The 21,228-nt window shown below is 39.7% G+C and overlaps 1 protein-coding gene across 1 annotated transcript; it reads left to right on the top strand.

The window, feature by feature from the left end:
- Positions 1–8,307: 8,307 nt before the first annotated feature.
- crispld1b (cysteine-rich secretory protein LCCL domain containing 1b) lies at positions 8,308–20,483 on the top strand. Its single transcript, XM_051402616.1, has 15 exons — positions 8,308–8,590; positions 9,382–9,691; positions 13,338–13,456; positions 13,777–13,909; positions 14,393–14,508; positions 15,670–15,770; positions 16,042–16,209; positions 16,352–16,412; positions 16,638–16,704; positions 16,911–17,041; positions 17,363–17,406; positions 17,503–17,575; positions 18,127–18,196; positions 18,575–18,708; positions 18,886–20,483. The coding sequence occupies exons 2-15, from the start codon at positions 9,425–9,427 to the stop codon at positions 18,935–18,937; spliced, it is 1,536 nt and encodes a 511-aa protein (XP_051258576.1). The 5' UTR covers positions 8,308–8,590; positions 9,382–9,424; the 3' UTR covers positions 18,938–20,483.
- The last annotated feature ends 745 nt before the right edge of the window (positions 20,484–21,228 follow it).

Raw genomic sequence — 21,228 nt, 5'->3', positions numbered from 1 at the left:
GGAATAACTGTATATTTTTGCCCAATACTTAATATGAGTAAATACTTGCAAAAGTGACATTCCCATTAGCCTCAGAGTAGTTTATGTTTAGTGTTAATTAGCAAATGTTAGCATGATAACATGCAAAGCTAAGATAGTGAACATTGTATTATGCTTGCACATCACTGTTGATTGATTCTGGACTTTTATTCTTTCATGGAAATGTACTCTTCAAAACATGCATAAGTGTCCACGGCACGATTCTGAGCAGTATTTTAACGTTCTTTGAAGTAGGGGTCAGACGGACAATTACAGGAAAAGGTGTGGAAAAAGGAAAGTGACCATATGCTCACAATGATTTCACAAGAAAAAAGGGGCTTTATAGTCAATAGGAGGAGAAATGTACTCTTATGTGCTTATGTGTTTTCCAAATCATGTTCACAATGAGTTACAATAAGTAGTGTTTTTTACTCGGCTTTCATCATTTCAGTTTTTTGTGCATGTCGCAATTTTTGCCTTCTGACCAGGCCAGCCTGCTGGTAAAGAGCAAAGTGCAATGTTTGCACAACCCTGTTGTTGTCAATGAACCTTGCCTAACAGTGGCAGGGGCATATGATCCAACAAATACACTGCAAAAACAGCCCTTCTAGAAACAAACCAAATATTCTTAAATATAATCACATTTTCTAGAATTCCTAAAACTGGCATAAAAATCTAGCCACTGAAAGACTGTAATGGGCCTTAAGTAAATTACTATTAATAAGCAAGCTTATAACAAGCTATGAAAACTCAGTAATTTAAAACCAGATTATTTTTTTAATGTAAAACATGATTGTGATGTTTAATCCATACCCAACAGAAATGTACAAACAACAGTTTGTGGTTTTAGAGTGTGGTCCATAGTGTAACTACTTTTTGATGAAGAAGATTGTTTTTAATCATTTGTGTGCAGCATCTCCCCTGGTTGCCTGGCAACCTCATGGATTAGCTCCCTGTAAAACCTCAAGTTATTCTTTATAGATTTACACAAACAATTCAATGTGTTAAATACTATAGCTTTATACACAGACCAGTTTTAGCTTCCTATGTCTCTTCTTCATCCTATCACCAAAATATGTTTTAACAATGCAAACTCTCAACCGTAATTATCTTACATTTCCTTTATTTTTATGTTTATCTTTATGTTATGTTCAAGGTTACTGTCCCCTCATGTCTGTCTTATTCTCGTGAACACAATATCTTAAGAACGCCTTGAGGGTATTTCTTGAAATCTGGCACAAGATTTTGGTGGTCAGAGGTCACTGTGACTGGTTTTTGGCCATAACTTTTCATAGGAATTCATGCGCTACTTATGACAAATTTCGTACAAATGACTAATAGGATAGCAAATAAACCTGGAATGGGCTCTGACTCTGACACCCACTCTCCTCTTGCCTGTTTAGCAAGGGTGTCAAACAGCACAGCCAGGGACAGGGCCACTACCCCCACCCCACCAAAAGTGACCTTGCCCTCCCTGCCAAAAGTGCTCCTCAGGCCCTGGGTGAAGTTCTCCAGCTGCTTGGGAGTCAGTGAGGACTCTGATGTAGTGATCATCTTGCTAAAACAGATTTCTCTATGAAACTCTATGAGAGAGTGGGACTGGGTAAGCAAAAAACAGAGATTACAACATGAAACACATCCAGAACCAGGACTGGGAGTTCGTAATATTAGGCTCACTGCAACTTGGTCCGCAGTGGGGCAATTTTTTAAGGGGTCAAAGGCCACATGCCAAGGCATCAAGGCTATAACTTAAAGGGGCCTTTTGTATTTTTTTTTCTTTCCTTAACAGTTCTTTTTTGACCCATTATTTGAGCTGAAATGGATTGTATATTAGTGATCAGGTTACAGCAACAACTTTTATTCTTCTCAAACTGCACACTGACTTTATGAACTCAGTGACAACAAACAGCTCTTTGAGCAGAAACACACAGAGACAGGTAACTGAGATTGACCATTACTGTGGTAATGGAAGATCACACACAACACATTGGACTGTATCACAAACTATATATATACACATGGGGAAAAAAATTAAAAATATAAAATAAATAATATTATATTATAAATATTCTAAAATTCTGACATGTTCAACCTGAGAACACAGACTGACTTTGTATCACTTCACACTTCTTCAGTTATCTGCAGGTGTTAACAGAATATCTTCAGAGAGTCTTGTTTGACATTTATTTTACGTCATAGCTACTGGGTTCCTGAAAAAGTTAAAGACTGATCGGTGGAAAAACCAGATCACCAAAGACAGACATCACCCACTCCACTGACCCCAACATTCAAGAGGATGAGGGTTGACCTCACTGACCCCACTGACCACAGTCAGTCAGTGGAGGGCAACAGAGGGGAAGGTGTGACACCAACGCCACCGACCCCAGTGAACTGTGAAAAGGAAGAGGTGCCTTCAAAGAAGATGAGGTTCAGTGAGAGCGACACCAGCAGCCACACTGACTTCTCTGAACTGAAGAAGACCAGTTCTGCTGACGATGGAGGGAACATCAGCCAGAACTTTAGCAACGCCTCACCTGAGGAGGAGAAAATCTTCAAGCTGTCCTCCTCAGGAAACACAAGGAGAGGTAAGTTCATACTGGGAAACAAAATTATGATTTACGATGCTTATCATATCATGTTAAGGTTAGAAATAAAATCAGGATTAGTTTAAACATAAATAAGAGAAGGTTTACAAGTAGAAATATAATCAAAAGTCTAAAAAAAGTCTCTTTGTGTTTTCAGCTGATTTTGAAGAGAATTACTTACAGCTTGCGGTGATTCCCATTCCCATCAGAGGTGAGCCTAGAGCATGCAACACATTATTTTATTAACAAACTTTGAATAAACAAGCAAACAGTGCTCTGTGAAGCAGCAATTCATCTCACAACAAGCAGACTTTAAACATCTTTCAAGCCTCCTCCTCCTCAATGCCTGTTTCATCTGAGAAACATTTGGCCTGTATTCATGAAGAGAACTGATTCAAAGAAAATCCCAATCTTGCATTGCATTATACACACTCGCGGAAATGTCTCATTCCGCTTATGTTGTTGTTATCTGGGAATGTGCAGCCAAATCTGGGGCCCAACTGCTGATATTTATGGTCTAAGACATGGCTGAGTAGATCTATTCCAGACAGTCGTATTGATATGGATGATATTTGTCTTACTCTTTTGTTTTTAAGCCTATTGTTTTTTTCTTTTATCTGAAACTTTATTCTTTATTTAATTTCATCAGGCTTAATCGATAGTTATAATTGGGTATCGTTTGCGTAACAATGAATGTTGAGGGAGTAGACTGATTCCTAATAATGTTGCCTAAAGGAAGCATATATAAGGTGAATATAATTGGTTCAAGCACAGACCATACACAGACATCACCAAGTTGCTAGCCCCAAAATGAAGATATTTAACTCAAGTAGCTCAGTGTGTAGGGACTTGGCTTGGGAACCGGTTCAAGTCCCACAAACCACAAAATGTGAAGTTTGGACTGGTAGCTAGAGATGCTAGTTTCACCTCCTGTGCACTGCCGAGGTGCCCTTGAGCAAGGCAACCTAACCCCAAAACCTGTTCATGGGGCACCGGTAACATTGCAGCCCCATCACTCCACCGTCTCTCTCCCCTTTGTATGTCCACAAGTGCATGAAGTGTGCATTTCAGCCTCTGTGTGTGTGTGTGTGTGTGTGTGTGTGTGTGTGTGTGTGTGTGTGTGTGTATAAAAAAGAGTGAAAAGAACAATTTCCCCTAGGGGATCATTAAAGTATATCTTCTATCTTCTTCTTCTTCTTTTATTGTGGCACATTAGTAAAACATTGAATAGAAATGTCTAAAGGTGGCATTAGAAATCTTTAAATTGTTTTATTTCCAAATCTGAAGCTCTACCGAACTACTCGGGCCATTTTCCAAGTGCATTGGCCTTCAGGTCAAAATCTTCTCTTTGAGGTGAAGTGCTTACAAATGTACATGACAGCTAGAGCTTGGCATTCAGCCATTCTATCTTGGAAAACTAATGCACACATTCCTTTTGTGCATCCCACCTCAATGCTTCAAAAGCTCTTTGGATGCCGTTGTCAGACTTTTGTACTTCTGCCAAGGAATCATTGTCAGCTGCCTCTGGGTCACAGTTGAGATTAAAGATAATTGTATCTGGTCTTGCAGTTCGTCTTTTTTTATAAGAGGTGTACAGCTGATTGTCCTTAGAATTTCTGATGCTGGTGAAGCTTTAGCGAGGTTGGAAACACATGAATCAGAGCGTAATTCAATGCTGATGTCTTCCTTTATCGGCACCATGAGGTTTTCTCGCAGATTGTCCAGAGACTGGTTGTCAATTATTAACTGATTCATGTACTTTGGTGAGATAAACAGATAATAAAGCTTAGATGTAGTACACACGTATAGTAATAAACTGATTTTGCAGGGCGCTGTCTCCTCTCTCATCCTGTTGGGGTTGTTAGCAATGTGGGGTACCAGCCTCAGGTACTTGCTGACTGTGTAGACATGTGGTGGATAGTACCCTCTCAGGTCTTTGACAAATTTCCTTTCCACACCAGCTGACTGCCCCACCCACCTGTTCTCACTTCTCTTATAAGCCCTACAGTTATCCCACTTCCCCCTTCCACCTCCTCACCTGCATCTCATTCCCTCCTGCCTGCTTGCCTTGCGGCCTGCCTGTCTGCCTACCTGTACCTGCCTGTAAGACATTTCTTCAATAAATTACTGAACTCGGCCAGGCTTTATTTTGCACTTACTTTATATATGGGGTATGCCACAATATCTATCAGTTATTTACAGTAAAATATTTTTATACAAAAATCCATTTCATATATGGTAGACCTTGTAGAAAATATAAAAACATTGTTGTGCTTTGTTCTACCTCCTGTTGGGATATCTTAGGAGCTAAAGCACTTTTGGGGTCCTTCCTTCCCTCTAGCCTATCATCGTGCTGCATGTCTGCATCTGGGTCCTTCCCCTGTTGCCATTCTCCCACATCTCTGTGACACGTGTAAATACAGTGGCTGTGTACTGGGCTCTTAGTGGTGCTGTATGGCAGGTGATCTACGTACAGTGCTGTCCCTGAATGCACCTTGTGTCTCTGATGGAGGACCGAAGCTGCTGCTGCTCTGCTAACATGCAGCTTTCGTACTACGCAGCCTGTTTAGACATGAATTACAAAAGCGAACATACATCTCGCACTATGAGCAGGCCACAGTGGATTTTAAGATAGCCTACATGGATACCAGATTAAAAGCTTGTTAGAATTTTTTTGTTGTTTTTTTTTTTAAAATTGACAGCCACTACAACAATCTCTCTGGCTCCTCTCTCATTCTGATGGGGTTGTTGTTGTACCCCACAGCCTCAAGTACTCGCTGACTGTGTTGGCGTGAAGTGGGTATGTTGTTTTGAGTGATGTCCTAAAAATAATTAGGTGTAATGCCATGACATTTAGTACATATTTTCAATCCCCCCCACATGATGAACTATATGTTTGGCTAAAAAAAGCAAAAGTCCCATCAGTCTCAGTTGTACTTTGTGTTTAGTGATAATTAGCAGTTACCATGCTAACATGGTGAACATGACATACTGCGTAATCAGACCTGGATATCATGGTTGATTACACCTTTATCAAAAAATAAATAAAAACAATGTATGGTTTTTGAGGTCAGAGCCAGGCAGCCAATTTTACTTGGAAACTATCTTCTGCCCACAAACATGTCACCAACAGTGGAACAAAGCCAAACAGTCAATAGAAGAAGATGATTCTCTCCAAAGATGTTTATACATGAGTTACAGTAAGTAGTGGGTTTTTCTTTTACTTGATTTTGATTAATAGCTGACTAATACCACATTTACACAGCCACAGCAGCTAAACCTTGTTGACTATTTAAATCTCCCAACATGCCAGCAGGATCTAATGTTAATCATAGTTCTGTGTTCTTCTACACATCCATCACACACAGTCCAGGTTCATACAGTATATACAGTTTACTCCGTCCTGTCAAGTACAATTTTTAGTTTTGCTGCTTACAGTATTTGCTGTAGAGACACATGGGAAGCAGCCTCACTAATCATTACAGTAAATTGTTAAAGAAAACATTAATACATCAATACAGCACATAATAGATAAATAATCTGGACAGCTTGCTCTGCTCCACATGATTTAAAAGACAATATGAGGGGCCGGTAGAGGGGCAATGAAAGGTCCATGCAGGTGCAGGTATCTAAACCAGAGTTAATGTTCTCCCTGTATGAATTCACATAGTGGATGTGTATTTGTGGTTGTATTGCCATGGCAGAGAAACAATATAGATAGTTGAAGTACATGTAAAAAAAAAAAAAGATCTTTGTTTAATTTGTTTAAAATTGCAAGGTAGACATGACTACTATCTTGCATGACTCAGCTCAAACCTCACTGATGGACTGATGGCTTGTTTAAGGCTCAAGTTGTTTTTTACAGAAAGTCTCTTCTTTATCCAAGAGGGGGCAGTAGATGCTTGTAGAAAAGACCAAACAAATATTGTAGAGCCATCATCATCTTGAATCATTCAATATAATCACCAAAGCACATAAATGCTGGCTGGCATTTAAGTGTGCACAGTGATCACTAATAATGATGACTCAAACTTCTGACATTACCTGATTTTAGTGGAATACAGATTAAAACTGGTGACTGTCTGTATATAAGGCTGCCCTAGCTAAAATTATTGTTAATACCAGTTTTGCAAATTACAAATATACTGTGTAAGATGAGAAAAATAAAATTCAAATAAAACCCATCTGGCCAGAGAGGGGTGTCCAGTAACCCATCAACCCTGCAGGCTGCCTGTCATCTGTCTGAAACAATGCTGATGCTGTTTCTGCATCCATGATGTCTTCTTTTTTTTTTTTTACAAAAAACATTTTTTTGGGGTCAGCAAAACTTTTATTTGCAGACCTTCTTATTTTTCAACCCTCTTCTGGGAAATTACTAATTTTGTATTAAGTACAAACAACTTAAAATGTAGAATTATGAGAGTCCTGAAACGACTGGTTGATTATCATTGACATTATCATGTAATTTGATAATTGATGAATGCACTCCTGACAGTAAGTCCCTCATCCTCATGTGAGAGGATTTTGTCATTTTGAAGACTCTGACCTGGGCTCTGGGATATTTTGATGGACATGTTCTTTGGCATTTTAAGGAATACGTGCTAATAGATGAGCTTCTGTGAGAGTAAACAGACTGTATATTTAACTAAATGAAAGCAAGAGCAACTGATCATTATGGTAAATTAGTTGACTTTAGGTTTCCTGGTTGAAATGTGATACATGCTGCAGGCCATGCCACAATCCTTGTATTACGCTACCTGTGTAATATACTTATGTATTATCATTTCACTGTACTTTTGCTAGCTTTTATTTGCATTATTTGTACCTCAAGGACAATTTAAAAGAAGCAGTCCCCTTCATGCTGATGGACTGGCAGAACAGAGCATGTTGGAGTGGAGGGAGCAGAGAGCGAGAGAGTGGAGAGAGAGCATACCCACACACACCCTCATATATACACACAGCACACAAACCTGACACAAATCTTTTCTGTAGTAAAGGCAGATGAATCAGTGCTTTGTGGTCGTGTCACAGGGGAATACTGCTGCTGCCATTCTTCAAAAAACCTGATGTGATCTCAGACCAGTTCAGCTCCCAAGGAAAAAAAAGGGATGTTTGATGCATTTGTACAAAGAGAATGAATAATTATTAATAGTAGAAAATATAGGAACTATTTTCTACTGGACACTGTACAGATATGACTGCAAACCCTGCTCCTGTAGTAAACAATGGTACTGTGAGAAATGGCTATAGTACTGATCCAATATGAGACTAGAAGAAATAACTGCAAATTTGCTTCTTAACTCATCCTAAAACTGGCTTTCATTAGGGGGCCTCACACTTCCTTGCACATGAATGCTGTATCTTTATCCTGTTTCAGCCAATAACTTTGTTTCTAAAGGTTTTGGCCGCGTCTTCTTGTCAAACAAAAACCTTGGAAAAAGCCAAATGTGCTGTATTTGTAACAGGAGTGGGCTGCTCTCATAACATCCACAAGTTTACCCTCACGTCACTTCTAGTGTGATCAGGTGCCTCCTCAAATAGGCAAGATCAGCCCTGGAGTTCCAACAGATCCCCGCCGGCCTCTATGTGTGTGTATGTGTGTGTGTGTGTGTGTGTGTGTGTGTGTGTGTGTGTTTTGTAGGGGTGCGGTAAGGGGGATGAAGAGGGTTTGTGGAGGCGTGGTCCCATGCGTTGCGCGTTGCTAAGCGCAAATTTGGCATATAAGCGCAAAATGAGCAGCGGCCCCATGCAGCCGGTAGCGCACTGAGCGACCTGAGGAATTCAACAGGTACCTACAGACATTTGTGAGCTCTCTGTCTTCCAGCGTGGATGTACAGCCTGATTTAGAACCGACTGCCGGCACTCATTTTGTGTGATGGATGGAATTAAAGGCTCCCTGGATTGGAAAACTGTCACTCTGCAATAATCTCAAGGCGTTCTGGCATCTGGAGTATTGCACCTGAGAGATATTTTGGCGGAATTTAAAGGTAAACTGGCCCTAAACATTACGATCCAATGCAAATGACATAATATTATTTAGGACCTGTGTGTGTGTGTCTTTGTCACTCTCTGAGCAACCTTTATCACTTTTTGTCTTTTAAAAGTATTCCTATGGCATCACTAGAATCATAATGTAGAAATAAACATATATAGCCTAAGCAATATTCTCTGTTAGGTTAAACTCATTGGAACTGTTTTCTTATGTAACTGTTGTAAAGAAAATATCACTGCAGTATCGTAGTACTTGAAGGGATCATTTAAAGAAAAGGGTCAAAGGCGTGCTATAATTGAATCCGTTTTTAAATCTCAAATTAAAATGCCTTCATGCAGTACATGTTAGCACATACAGTACGGTAATTCGCGCATGCGCACTAAATATCCTGCTCTGTAGCATAACGTGTGAAAAGTAAGTTTACACTGGTCCCACTGTGTGTAGTGATGCAGTGACCTGCAGATGCACTCGGACTGCTGAAAGCTGTGTTAGCCTTACTGTTTGAAGTGAAGTCCCCCTATAATTACAGCATTATTAAACAGAGACAGAGGACAGATTCAGGGTGCCTTTGGCCTCTTTTATAAAGATGCTGTGGTGTAGGTGAGCTTACTAAGGAGGGAGAAAATTAATATGTACACTGAGGTGAATGGTTATGCAAAAAAAGTGCTTTACATATCACATATTAAACAGCTGCATGGAAACTGTGTTCTCATATGCAACAAGTAAATAAGCAGAAATTCAAACTCATGCTATTCTACTTAAACATGCACTCTCTGTTTTTTGCAGACAACAAAAAGTATTCTGATTCAGCAGCAGTATTGTCTCCATCATGAAGAGGTCTCTTCCTTTCCCAAGCTGGGTCAGAGCAGCAAGCTTGTTCCTGTGTTTCACCCAGACTGTCCTGGCTATGGTCCTCACCAACTCCACACGACTCGAGTCCATCCTGGACAAGTACAGGGACAAGGATGAGGAGTGGTGGAGGGCCAGGTCAAGAGGGAAGAGGGCCATCAGTGAGGGAGACATGCACCTCATCCTTGACCTGCACAACAAGCTGCGAGGTCAGGTCCACCCTCCTGCCTCCAACATGGAATACATGGTAGGCCTAAGTGCTGAGGATGCTGTTTACACGACAGCGTTGCTAAACATTTTTGAACCTTGGAATTTTTGATTTTAGTAAATATGTCACCGTTATTATTGTAAACTACATTTGTCCCATGCTAGAAAAGCATGCATGAGGCAAAGGTAAATCAGGATCTGGATCTTTGCCCTTGTGACTGCATGCATACAGTATACGTACATGAGAGAAGATTAGACACACTAGTCTCCGATCGGGTCAGTATCTAGTGAACCTTGCCAAATCTGAGAGGTTTGACATTAAAGTCACAAGTTTTTCTCAGAGAAAGCACTTTCCTGACTCTGCCAGTATGGCTCTGTCAGCTAAAGTCAGCGTAGAAGGGAAGTCAAGACAGAGAGAACGAGATCTGCAAGCCAAAGCCACCATCTGGCTAGCTCTAGCTCCTGCCTCCTGCTTGCCCGCCCTCGCTGACCCTGGCCCAAATCCAGCTTTCACCCCCGCAGTGTTGTCCTCCACTCTACCTCAACCATCCTACCCTCCCTCCCTCTCTTCCTGCCTTGCATCTCCTTACTCTCTCACTCCATTTCTCCTCCTGCTGAGTCTCTTTCTCCTTGCCTTGCTCCTTTGCTTTCTTGATTTCCAGCTTTACAAGTTTTCCCTCTGGCTTTTCTTCACCCTCCTCGTCTTTCGCGTTCTCCCTTCGCCTCTTCTCTCCCCATCCATCGCAGCTCACTCAAACCCTAGCTGAGGCCAATGTTATCTTTTATTTGATCCTCCACGCATCTCATTTTGGGTGCCACAGCGGTGAATCTATTTCAAACATGTCGAGCCTCACCGTTTGAAGTGCGGGGCATGGTAGTGTAAATGTATGTTATGTACACTAATCCAGTGTTTCTTTAGCAAAGGATACTATTACTGATGATAATGATGTGGTAAGGCAGTGGACTGATGAGGGCCAAGTATTCGGCTTTCAGATTGCAGGATTTGGAGGCCAAAGGGGCTGCACTTTCATACAACTTCATACAAAAGCGATTCAGCAAATGCCTTTAAAGCAATGTTGCGTCTGTTAATCTAAAGTACGTCACTTCTTGCCCATCAGATTTTCCTGAGAAACAGAGACCTCATTAAAGGTTCCCATAATCACAACCACTTTCTATACTGCAGGTTGAATTACAGGCATTTAAGTGAAACATTTTGCATACTTTAAATTCCAAATGCAAAGGATGGCTTCTTGTTTTCTTCTTCAATATTTTTTTTTGCAAAGAGCTACCTTGAGCATTCACCCTAAAATCTACTGCTTTAAGACTGCACCTCTTACACGCAGAGGTGGTCCTGGCAGATGGCTGGAAACAGCTCTGTATTTTGGGAACTTAATGCTCTTTGGAATGCAAAAGGAGATTGGAAGTTGTTACCCTGACCTTTCTCCAAAGGCTGGCGGGCAGTCCATCTTCCTCTCTGCTGGATAATTGAGGGTGAAGAATAACAAGAACATGGAGAGAATAATGAACTGGTGGAGATCATTAGAATCTGCTGTATTTGTTTGCAGTGAAAGCTTTGTGCTGAATTCAAATTTCATTATAACCTATAAAAGTAAAAGTGAAAGATGGGCTGTGCAGGTGGGCAATATTGCCTCAGAAGTAGGGGTAGGGGTTCAGTATGCATCATAGGTCCTACGAGGAGTTGTCTGAACGATTCTAAGACCGTCATAGAGAGGAGCAAGCAAGTGGGAACCTTCCATGTCATCACCAGTTGGTTTTTGAACAGCTCTTCTTTCAACTAAGAAATACAGTCCAATTTTTGATATAACTGATGCTAGCAGTATCTAAGTCACACCTAGTGCCCACCCCGTAGCTGCCAGTAATTCCTTAAAGAACGCTGACAGATTCTGTACCACTGTAGTATGACCACATAGATGGAAGCCTGGTAAGATGAATTCTGATGTGCTCTCATGATTTTTTGATCTTGTGATTTCAGGGTTAGAAAAATGCTGGTTGTGTGGCCAAAACACAAAACCTGGTTCATTATGTCACATTATAGTCAAATATGTGGAAGCACACATTCGTCATAGGTGACTTTGTAACATGAATGGGGTAATTATACAGTTCACTATACAGTACTATACAGTTATACAGTACACTCAAGATAGTTGAGACGGAGGATCAAATAATTGTTACCATGATACCTTTTCCATGATAATCCTGTCACAAACTGCTCTTTCAATGTCTGGTAAGACCTCAAATTCATTAGTCCTTACTCAAACATGCGTTCCAAGATTATATTTGTACATGTTGATGCCTGCATCAACATGCTCCCCAAAGCAAGTGGGAGAAACTACAGATTGAAGATCACCAACATTTAAATAATATGACTTCTACTTAACAACTACAATAGTGTAATGATCATGTAAAAATATAGTATCACATTGGAATCATGCAGGAGTTCAAAACAGAAAATCACCTCACTGGTGGATTGTGGCCAAAGAAGTAAAGAGTCAAAATATCACTTCTCCAATCAGGCCTGAACAGAAAGCAGCACCACCGTGAATGGGCAACAGTGTGCACAGTGTATTAGCCCTACCAAACATGTGGAACACATTATGGTGGTCAATCAGAGCAGTTACAACTCCACACTTCAGCATTATCCCATTAGTTTTGACGTGTGATAGGCGTAATTCAACCAAACAATATGCCAACAGCAGAGCACACTGCACCCATTCTTCTCCCTCCCCAACAAAGTCAATTAGTAATCAGCAAATTAACTTTGCTGCAACATTTGAATTGCTCAATATCATACCCAGTCTGCTTTCCTGCTTTGTTCAAAACAAGAGGTTTGTGAATCCTTTTTTTTTTTTTTAGGTATTTTGAGCCTCCAAACAGAGGCTCTCTGTTTTGGTAGCTTTTTTTTTTTGGTGAGCTTTTTCTCTCTCAGCTTGTTTTATGAGACCAAAACTTACTGGAAACAAGCTATGAAACAACCACATTGAATACTAGCACAAAGCTGCAAGTTGATGTGGTGGGGGTGATACCTCTCTGTTTCCTTTCTCTCTCATGCATGTGTCTACGTGTAAGAGAGTGAATGTGTGTGTTTAATAGGAGAGGCCTAGTTTTGACTATACTGTGTTAAATTTGCGAGACGCATGCGCACAGCCACTGCACTTTAAAGTAAGGAGCAGTGCATCTTTCAGGTTGACTATGCCTCCAGTGTGTAAGGTTACTTTCAGATTAGTTTCAGTGGAATTTTTGGTAGCTTAGTTCCCTCGAAGAGAATGAGGAGATATCTGAAAAATGTAATGAGTGGCAATTAAAGCTGCAACTACGGTAAGTGGCCACTTAGCCCACTTCAATGGTGAGGGTAATCCAGAGTGGAGTTTGAGGTCTGCAAACATCTGTTGGAGGCAAAGCTGCTCTGGACTCATTGAGTTTAACCTGGAGCCCAAGAGAATACTAATACAACCAAACTTAATGCTTTAGCTGCCAGCTGTAAAAAAAAAAAAAAAAAAAAAAAAAAGTTAGCCACCTACCCTGGCTGACCTCCAGAGGTGACTTAGTTCATCTTTCCAGAGGCAAATAACTTTTAAACCAAGAAGATGTGTCGTTCTGAGTGTGTGTGTGTGTGTGTGTGTGTGTGTGTGTGTGTGTGTGTGTGTGTGTGTTTGTTTGCTCCCCAGGTATGGGATTATGAGTTAGAGAGGAGCGCAGAGCACTGGGCACATACCTGCCGATGGGAACATGGACCGAGCCACATGTTGACACAAATAGGTCAAAACCTTGGAGCGCACTGGGGCAGGTGTGTATGTGCAAGTGTGTGTCAGTAAAATTGGGTTTTATACAAGAGTATTATGTTAAAAATAATGTTGTGTTTTCTTCAAATATGCACCTTTTCCACATCAGTGTAATACCAAGTGCATTTTAACAACAAACAAACGTGCCTTTTGTTAAGATCGTTTCCAAGCCTCACAACTCAGAATGTAGATGTAAATGGAATGCAGCCATTGCTAATGTGCCATTGCTACATGTCTTCAATATATATATATTCTCATCGTCATTTATTGTTTTTTTGGTGATAAAATTAAAGCATACAGTATCACATCTTTTGTATGACGTTAGGGACCGCCCCCCTACATACCACGTCCAGGCCTGGTATGATGAGGTGAGGTACTACAGCTATCCCTACTCCCAGGAGTGTAACCCACACTGCCCATTCAGATGTTCAGGACCTGTTTGTACTCACTACACGCAGGTAAGGGCTTCTTTCCATGTCTTAAAGGGTTAACAATGCCTTTGGATCATTTTTGGCTCTTTAAAACACAATATTAAAACTTCCCAATTAAAAAAACTTGAAACTTAAAAAAAATGGAACATATAACATTTCTGAAAAAATCTAATATGAAACTGTACCCAGACAGATGTTTATAGTTATTCTGGCATCGGATCCAAGAAGGGATCACCCGCTAAAATGAGTAAAAACACCTGTGTGGATGTACTGAGGGTGTTCAGTGGCATCAGTTTGATAAAAACAGGACCAATCTTAGTTATTAGTTAGTTATTATTATTAGTAGTAGTTATAAGTTATTAAAGCTTAACAGTATTGGTATTGGTGTAAGATTTGCATGTACAGAAACAATGTAAAATCAGGCTGTAATACACAATGCTAACACTTGCATTTTGAAAATTCAGCTACAAGATTTACTCTGTGTGTGTTTTTGTGTATTTAAATTTTCAGTTGGTGTGGGCGACAAGCAATCGTATTGGCTGTGCGATCAATGTGTGTTACAACATGAACGTGTGGGGAATGATCTGGGCTAAGGCTGTCTATCTGGTCTGCAACTACTCGCCACCGTATGTGTTTGCTTCTTTGTGTGATACACTTCAAAATAAAGAAAAGATCATTACTATAATGTCAGAATCAATTATTTTAACTTGGGTATATTGTTGCTAAACAAAAGATACAAACAAGATACAACACATGAACAGTTATTAAAGCTGCAGTAGGTAATTTTGTATAGAAATATTTGCGGAAACTTTCACTATATCCTGACAGTAGAACATGAGACAGATAATCTGTGAAAAAATACGGTTTCATCTGGTCCTCCTAGGGCTCCTAATGGTATTTACAAGAATCCACCGGGCCTGCACAAAGACAACCAATAAGAGCTGAGAAAAACAGAAAGACGGTTTGCATTGGTGGCTTGAAGACAGTCGATTGTTTAGTCTCATTCCCAGCATCGGTATTTGGTGACCTGGGACTCAACAATCAACTTTTTTTTGTCCATTTTTTCCACAGATTATATTTCTCATGTACTAGTGAAAGTTTCAGCAAATAATACAAAATGTTATTTTTATAAAAGTTATATATTTCAGCTTTAAACAAGATCTCCACCAATTTTACAAATCCAAGTCTGTTTAAAGGTGTTGGGGAGTACTGCTGGATATGTGAAAATAGTTGTATAAAACCGTTGCTCAAGAGGGAACTGTGTGAAGTCTGATAAATTAGAAAGAAGTGATTTTACCAGACCTCTGTTGCCCGCTGCTCATCTCTGCTTGAAGCTCGCACCTTGAAGCTACATTGTCATCACTAGCATAACACACCCGAATGGCTAATGTAGTCACCAGGTTGACAAGGAAGAACAATGTAAATAGGATGATCTGTCTGTGGTTCTGCTGCATTGATGATGATGTCTGTCCATCATGAGTCTGACATGGTCAGAGTGCAATGTTAAATCTGTAAAGAACTCTTGACAGCATTAAAGGTTTGGCAGAAGTAAACACTTTAAACCAATCAGGTACTTTGTGAGGTTTCTGCTGCTGTGTAAACCAAAGAACATCCCATTGTTGTCTTAGTGACTGCTGCCAATGAATGCAGCACACACATAAAGTACTTTTCAGGAATCATTTCCTGTTGTTGCATTCATGGATCTTCATCTCTTGTTAAAAAAAACATTGAAATAAATCAGATTTTCTGCACTATAACATAGTCTCTGACGTAATTGTTTCTTTCAGGGGCAACTGGTGGGGTCATGCTCCGTACAAATATGGAGCTCCCTGTTCTGCCTGTCCAGCTAGCTATGCTGGAGGCTGCAGGGACAATCTCTGCTATAAAGGTGGGTTTGGGACAGGGTTGTGGTTTTCTTCCAAGTTTGATCTCCTTCCATACATTTGTACCGTCTCAAATTGTCAAACGAAAATAGTTAATTTTATTTAATAATAATAGGCTTCACCATGGATATTTCCCCTCACTATAATGTTTTTTATGTGCCCAGTTTTCCATATAAGAAATATGTTAGATTTTGTTTTGTGCAACTTGTATCAATATAGAAAAATGATAACACTTAGTGAAACAATACAATGACAAACTTACATGCATGATTTCAGATGGGGGTGTTGACAGGCGTCCAGCTCCTGAGATTGAGGAGACCAACTATATTGAACCTGAACCAGAACCAGTAAGGGACAGGGAGCCCCAACCCAGGGCCCAGAGCCCAAACCCCTCGCCCAATGACAACCTAGAGAGAAACCAGGTTGTAAGCACAGAGCAGATGTGTAAGGACCGCTCCCAATACTAGAAATAGAAATGGTCTCTCATCTTTCTGAATGGCGCAGTTTTGAGATCACACATTACTGCTATTATCATTATTATTATTATTGTTATTGTTAATACAATATTGTTTGTTTGTTATTTTAGGCCAACAGGTTGAATGTGAGACTAAGCTGAGAGATCAGTGCAAGGGAACGACCTGTAACAGGTAAATGCTGAGGACAATAGGCGAACATCAAGTATAGGCAATATGCAAATTTTGGTAAACATTTGATGTGTGAGAATTATCAGTACAGATTAGATATAGACATTACATCATTTATTACAAAAGACACTGAGTTATACTAACAACAGGACAATATAAGGTGGTTATATTAAAAGCAAAGCACCAGTGCCAAGATGTTGTTCATTTTACTGTTGTTCCTTTGTATAGATATGAGTGTCCGCCTGGCTGCCTTGACAGTCCTGGAAAAGTTGTTGGGACTGGATATTATGACATGGTAAATGATCACCAATGACAATTATATATTTATAATTTGTATTACTCTATAATAAGAATCTGCAATAATAAGAGCCTAAAAAAGAAGCTAATGTTTGGTTACTGACAGATCCAACTTCATCTTTCAGTTCAATTTTCAAACTAACATTTGGAAAATTCCACTTTTATACTACACCTTGCTGTACATTAACACTCACATCTTTGCAGCAATCCAGTGTGTGTGGAGCTGGGTTACACTCTGGCGTTATTGACAATGATGGAGGATGGCTGGACGTGACCAGACTGGGTAGAAAACAACAATTCACCAAGTCATACAAGAATGGTATTCAGTCACTTGGGTATGAATGAGTTTCCATATTTAGTTTAATACAGAATCAGAATCAGCTTTATTGTCCAAATATACGTTTGTACACGTACGAGTATTTGATACTGGTTTTAAGTTACTCTTAATGTTACACAAAGTTCCATGAACAATTTTCTGGAAGATAGAAATAGACATAAAGCTGAAAACAATGAAAACAAAGGTCAAAATAAACTATTTTGTACATACAAATAGGTGAAGAAGTAGGTGTATGTAATAAAAAGCAACAATGTCTAACAACATACAGGATCTATATGATGCAGGACAGACCATCATGCACTTTTCTTTAAATTCACAGGAAAAACAGGAGTGCAAATTCCTTCAAAGTTGAGACGGTGCCTGGTAAGGAGCATAGTCATTTTCACTTTGAGGACACAGTTACAGAAACATGAAACTCTGGAGGATCATTTTGCTTTTTGTGCCTTTTTTGTCTCCCAGTCAAGGCAGTAACATGTGATACCACCGTGGCACTATTCTGCCCTTTCAAGAAACCCGTACGACACTGTCCCAGGTAACATTCTGCTTTGGGTTTAGTCACCTCGCTCAAACACAAAACACAACACAGTTAGAACTAAACCACAATAGGTTGAGCCAGTGAGCCACAGTCAAACTAAGTCATGGGGGATAGCTATTGGGCCCATGTGACCTTTCAAATGGAGAGGGATGTAGCTAGGGGTGTGATTTTCTTTTTGGGTTCTCACAATTAAATTTTGAATCTTGGGATTACATTTTGATTCAAAGTCGATTTTCCGCAGTGCGCTAAGAAAGCCTTGCATATGGACCACTAGCCATTAGCTACCCTGTTAACCTTTCAATATCATCAATCAAGGAAAATCTGAGTTAAGATTTTTATATTCACCATGTGGATATTTGAAGCTATATCTGGCAAACAAAGGTTATGTGCTTTGCCATTTATAGTGTTCTTTTATCTGCAGTCCAACAACCTGCGGTTCTTTAACTCTGCCTAAATAGTTATGTCAACCAATGAGATTATTTTGGCCTGCATATACGTAGCAAGCAAAATATCCAATGACCTAAAGTGAGCTCTGGCTTTTTCTCCAGGTTGTACTGTCCCAGGAACTGTCAACGTGACAGCCGAGCCCGAGTCATTGGGACAAAACACTACTCAGATGTGAGTTCCTACACCACTGTCATAAACTGACCATTGCCGTCTTTCATTGATTCTGCTGGAAATAATAGACCTTCTTTACAACCGACATTTTTGGCCTATCATAGCCAGTAAAGCACAGGTTTAATTTACAACATTAATGATGGCTTGAGTCCAGCACCAGCACTTTATTTGAGACTTTTAGACTTATTTTAAAATGCAAACTAGATTGAATCCAGCCATATCCAATGTTACACTTCCTGTTATGTCTAAATGTCTGCTAAAATCTTTTTGGCACACATGGACCCTTTTCACAGCAGATTCTTCTTTTTCTTTTAAATCAATGATTTTATGTGACACCATGTTAACTCCAATTGGCCAATTTTTTTGCTGTTGTTTCAGAAATCTAGTATCTGCCGAGCAGCCATTCATGCTGGAGTGATCCAGAATGAGTCTGGAGGGTACCTCGATGTGATGCCTGTGGAGAAAAGGAACCAGTACAGTGGCAGTTACCAAAACGGCATCACTTCGGAGAGGTATGGTTAAAAGAATGTGATACAATGTATATACTGAGGAAAATGTGCATGTATGAAAAAATAGCTAATTTAAGGAATGCCAGATATGATAACTGGCAAAAGATATTGTTTTGAGTTGAAATTGTTATCTCTATACTGGACTACATCTTTGTTCTCTCTCTGCTCTTCCTCTTCCAGCCTACTGAACCCAGCAGGTGGAAAAGCCTTCAGAGTGTTTGCAGTCATCTGAGAAACCACTGTCAAAGGACAGAGTACCGTCAAACATGGCCACTTCACATCCAGCAAACCCACTCATTATCATCTTACAACCTGCCATTACATTCACTCCTGCAGTAAATAATTTGTTTTTTCAGCCTCTGACACTAAAAGTGCAGCATGACTTTACTCAAGGCTTCCCCTCAAAGTCTGGTCATGAGTGAATCAGTGTCCAATAATAGCTCAGCAATGGATGTTTGGTGGATGATGATCCTGGATGTCTTTTGCCTTACGTCTTTTCTACATTTCTAGAGCTGACCGTAATGATCACATTGGGCTACCATGCATCTTTTGCTGACATGATATCATGACATCATGTTTTTAATACAGAAAAGTTGAAAAAAACACCACAACATTTAGCACCACTCCAAATGCCTCCCAAAATGTCAGACCTTGACGGTTAACATCAGTGGTTTTACCAAAGACATACACCTGGTAAATAACAGGCAGCCAGACAGAGTCATAAAATCAGTTCGTTTTGTGGAAACAAATTTAGTTTACTATTTAGTCAGACCATTCGTGCTGAAATGAATTATCTGGTCATTTGTTGCCATCACACTTGCTCAAAGCAACTTTCTGTATATGTCTATGGAGGACCAAACCAGGCAGGCAAAAACTATTTAAAGTCCCCCTCCATTCAAAAAACAGTGTCCCTACAGTGTGCTCTTTGAATGATGTCTGTGCAGAGTTTGACACTAGAGAGAGATGTTTTCACATCCATCTGCTGAAAGTGGAAAGTTTCTCTGTGCTCATTAAAAATCTGATTTTTAAGGGGCAGGGCCTATAAGCATGACTTGTGACATCACAAATACTTTAGAGGTCAGTCCTGGTCCAGTATGCAACTTGTACAGTGTGATGTAGAAACTTGAAACCACCAGTGCACATCCACTGAGAATGGACTTTACAGTGAAGTAGGAGACATGTTGTGTCCAGCAGGAAAACTGTAGAAATAAACCACATGCATATTCAGAGATTCTGGAAGTTTTAATGAGGTAGAAGGAGGAGATGTCTGTTTAAGGATTTGAATATGGAAATCATACTTTTTTTGTGGAAAATGCCTATGAAGTCTGGTTTGGGCCTCTGTATATCATTAATTTCACGGTAATTAACAGTATAGCAACAATGCAGGCAGTAGAATACAGATTGTATATTTTTGTACATAATGATGTTGTAAATAATATTGAACACTATGCTATGAAATGCTTGCTACTGTTGCATTGTTCATTTACATTTCTAACACCTTGCCAGCCATACAAAGTCAAACTGCAATAAGCAGTAGATGCTGAAACAGATTCTGCATGCAAAACATATATTTGTCACTCACGCTTTTATTTTTATAAAGGACAATTGTCATCATAATTTTAGTATATTCATATTTTTGTAAATATTGTGTATGTAACATATTGTTTTATTTTATGCTGCATTTCCCAGCGTTTGTTTATAGATTTATATAAATGGACCCTGGCTGGCCAGGAATGTGCATGGCAAAATTATAATTAAAATACTTGGTGGTAAAATGTTCATGTTTCTGTGTCATCCCTCATTGTGTTAAAGAGTCAGTGTTATAAAATCATGAAGCTGTATTCTCTCATACATTATCTTATTATTATTATATTATAGTCTCAGAAAATATTGAACCTAAATTCTAAACCCCAAGCTACATGCTTGAATCTGCTCCTCAGTTTACATTGTATTACATTACACTTGTTTTCAGTTTTTGCAGACATATGGTTGAGTGGCCACATTATTTTAATATCAGTCCCTGCAGCGTCCAGATAGCCTGAGGACTGCGGCATTAACATTTCAACAACGTCTCGAATTCAGCTGCGGATCAAACTTTCAAGTGAAATTTCTTTCTAGAAAGCTGTGAGTGTTTCCAGGGACTGCGGGGAGCACAGAGGAAGAGAAAGCAGCTTGTTTCAGGTCCAGGGAAGAGATCTTATCTACCAGTTGGCTTTGCATGTTTCAAGTAAAGGGCAAAGAAGTTGTCAGTTCAGTCAAAACAGTAGATGTCATTACAGTTTACCAACTCAACTAAACACATGAGCTATTCACGTCCTGTCAATCCAACATAAGATTTAGTTTTTGTTAATGCTAGACCCAAATGCCTAAAATAATACCACTCAGTTCACAAGTGCTGATTTTGGAGTCAAGATTCACAACATTTTGCTTTCTAGGAATAAAAAAAGAGTACATTGAGGAAAATAAGCAATTTTAATGCCACCAACCTGACCTGCACTCTGTGTTAAAAGTTTCATCTATCAG

The sequence above is a fragment of the Dicentrarchus labrax genome, unplaced genomic scaffold (assembly GCF_905237075.1).
Source record: "Dicentrarchus labrax unplaced genomic scaffold, dlabrax2021, whole genome shotgun sequence".
Lineage (NCBI taxonomy): Eukaryota > Metazoa > Chordata > Actinopteri > Moronidae > Dicentrarchus > Dicentrarchus labrax.
Note: the sequence above shows the minus strand (reverse complement) of the source record. Positions and strands in the feature narration are given on the sequence as shown.

What these genes read in the sequence shown, in the direction of transcription:
- crispld1b (XM_051402616.1), top strand. Translation starts at nt 9,425, where the DNA reads ATGAAGAGGTCTCTTCCTTTCCCAAGCTGGGTCAGAGCAGCAAGCTTG. An exon ending in GGACAATCTCTGCTATAAAG is followed by an intron (nt 15,771 to 16,041) that starts GTGGGTTTGGGA and finishes GCATGATTTCAG; the next exon opens with ATGGGGGTGTTGACAGGCGT. An exon ending in CCCGTACGACACTGTCCCAG is followed by an intron (nt 17,576 to 18,126) that starts GTAACATTCTGC and finishes CTTTTTCTCCAG; the next exon opens with GTTGTACTGTCCCAGGAACT.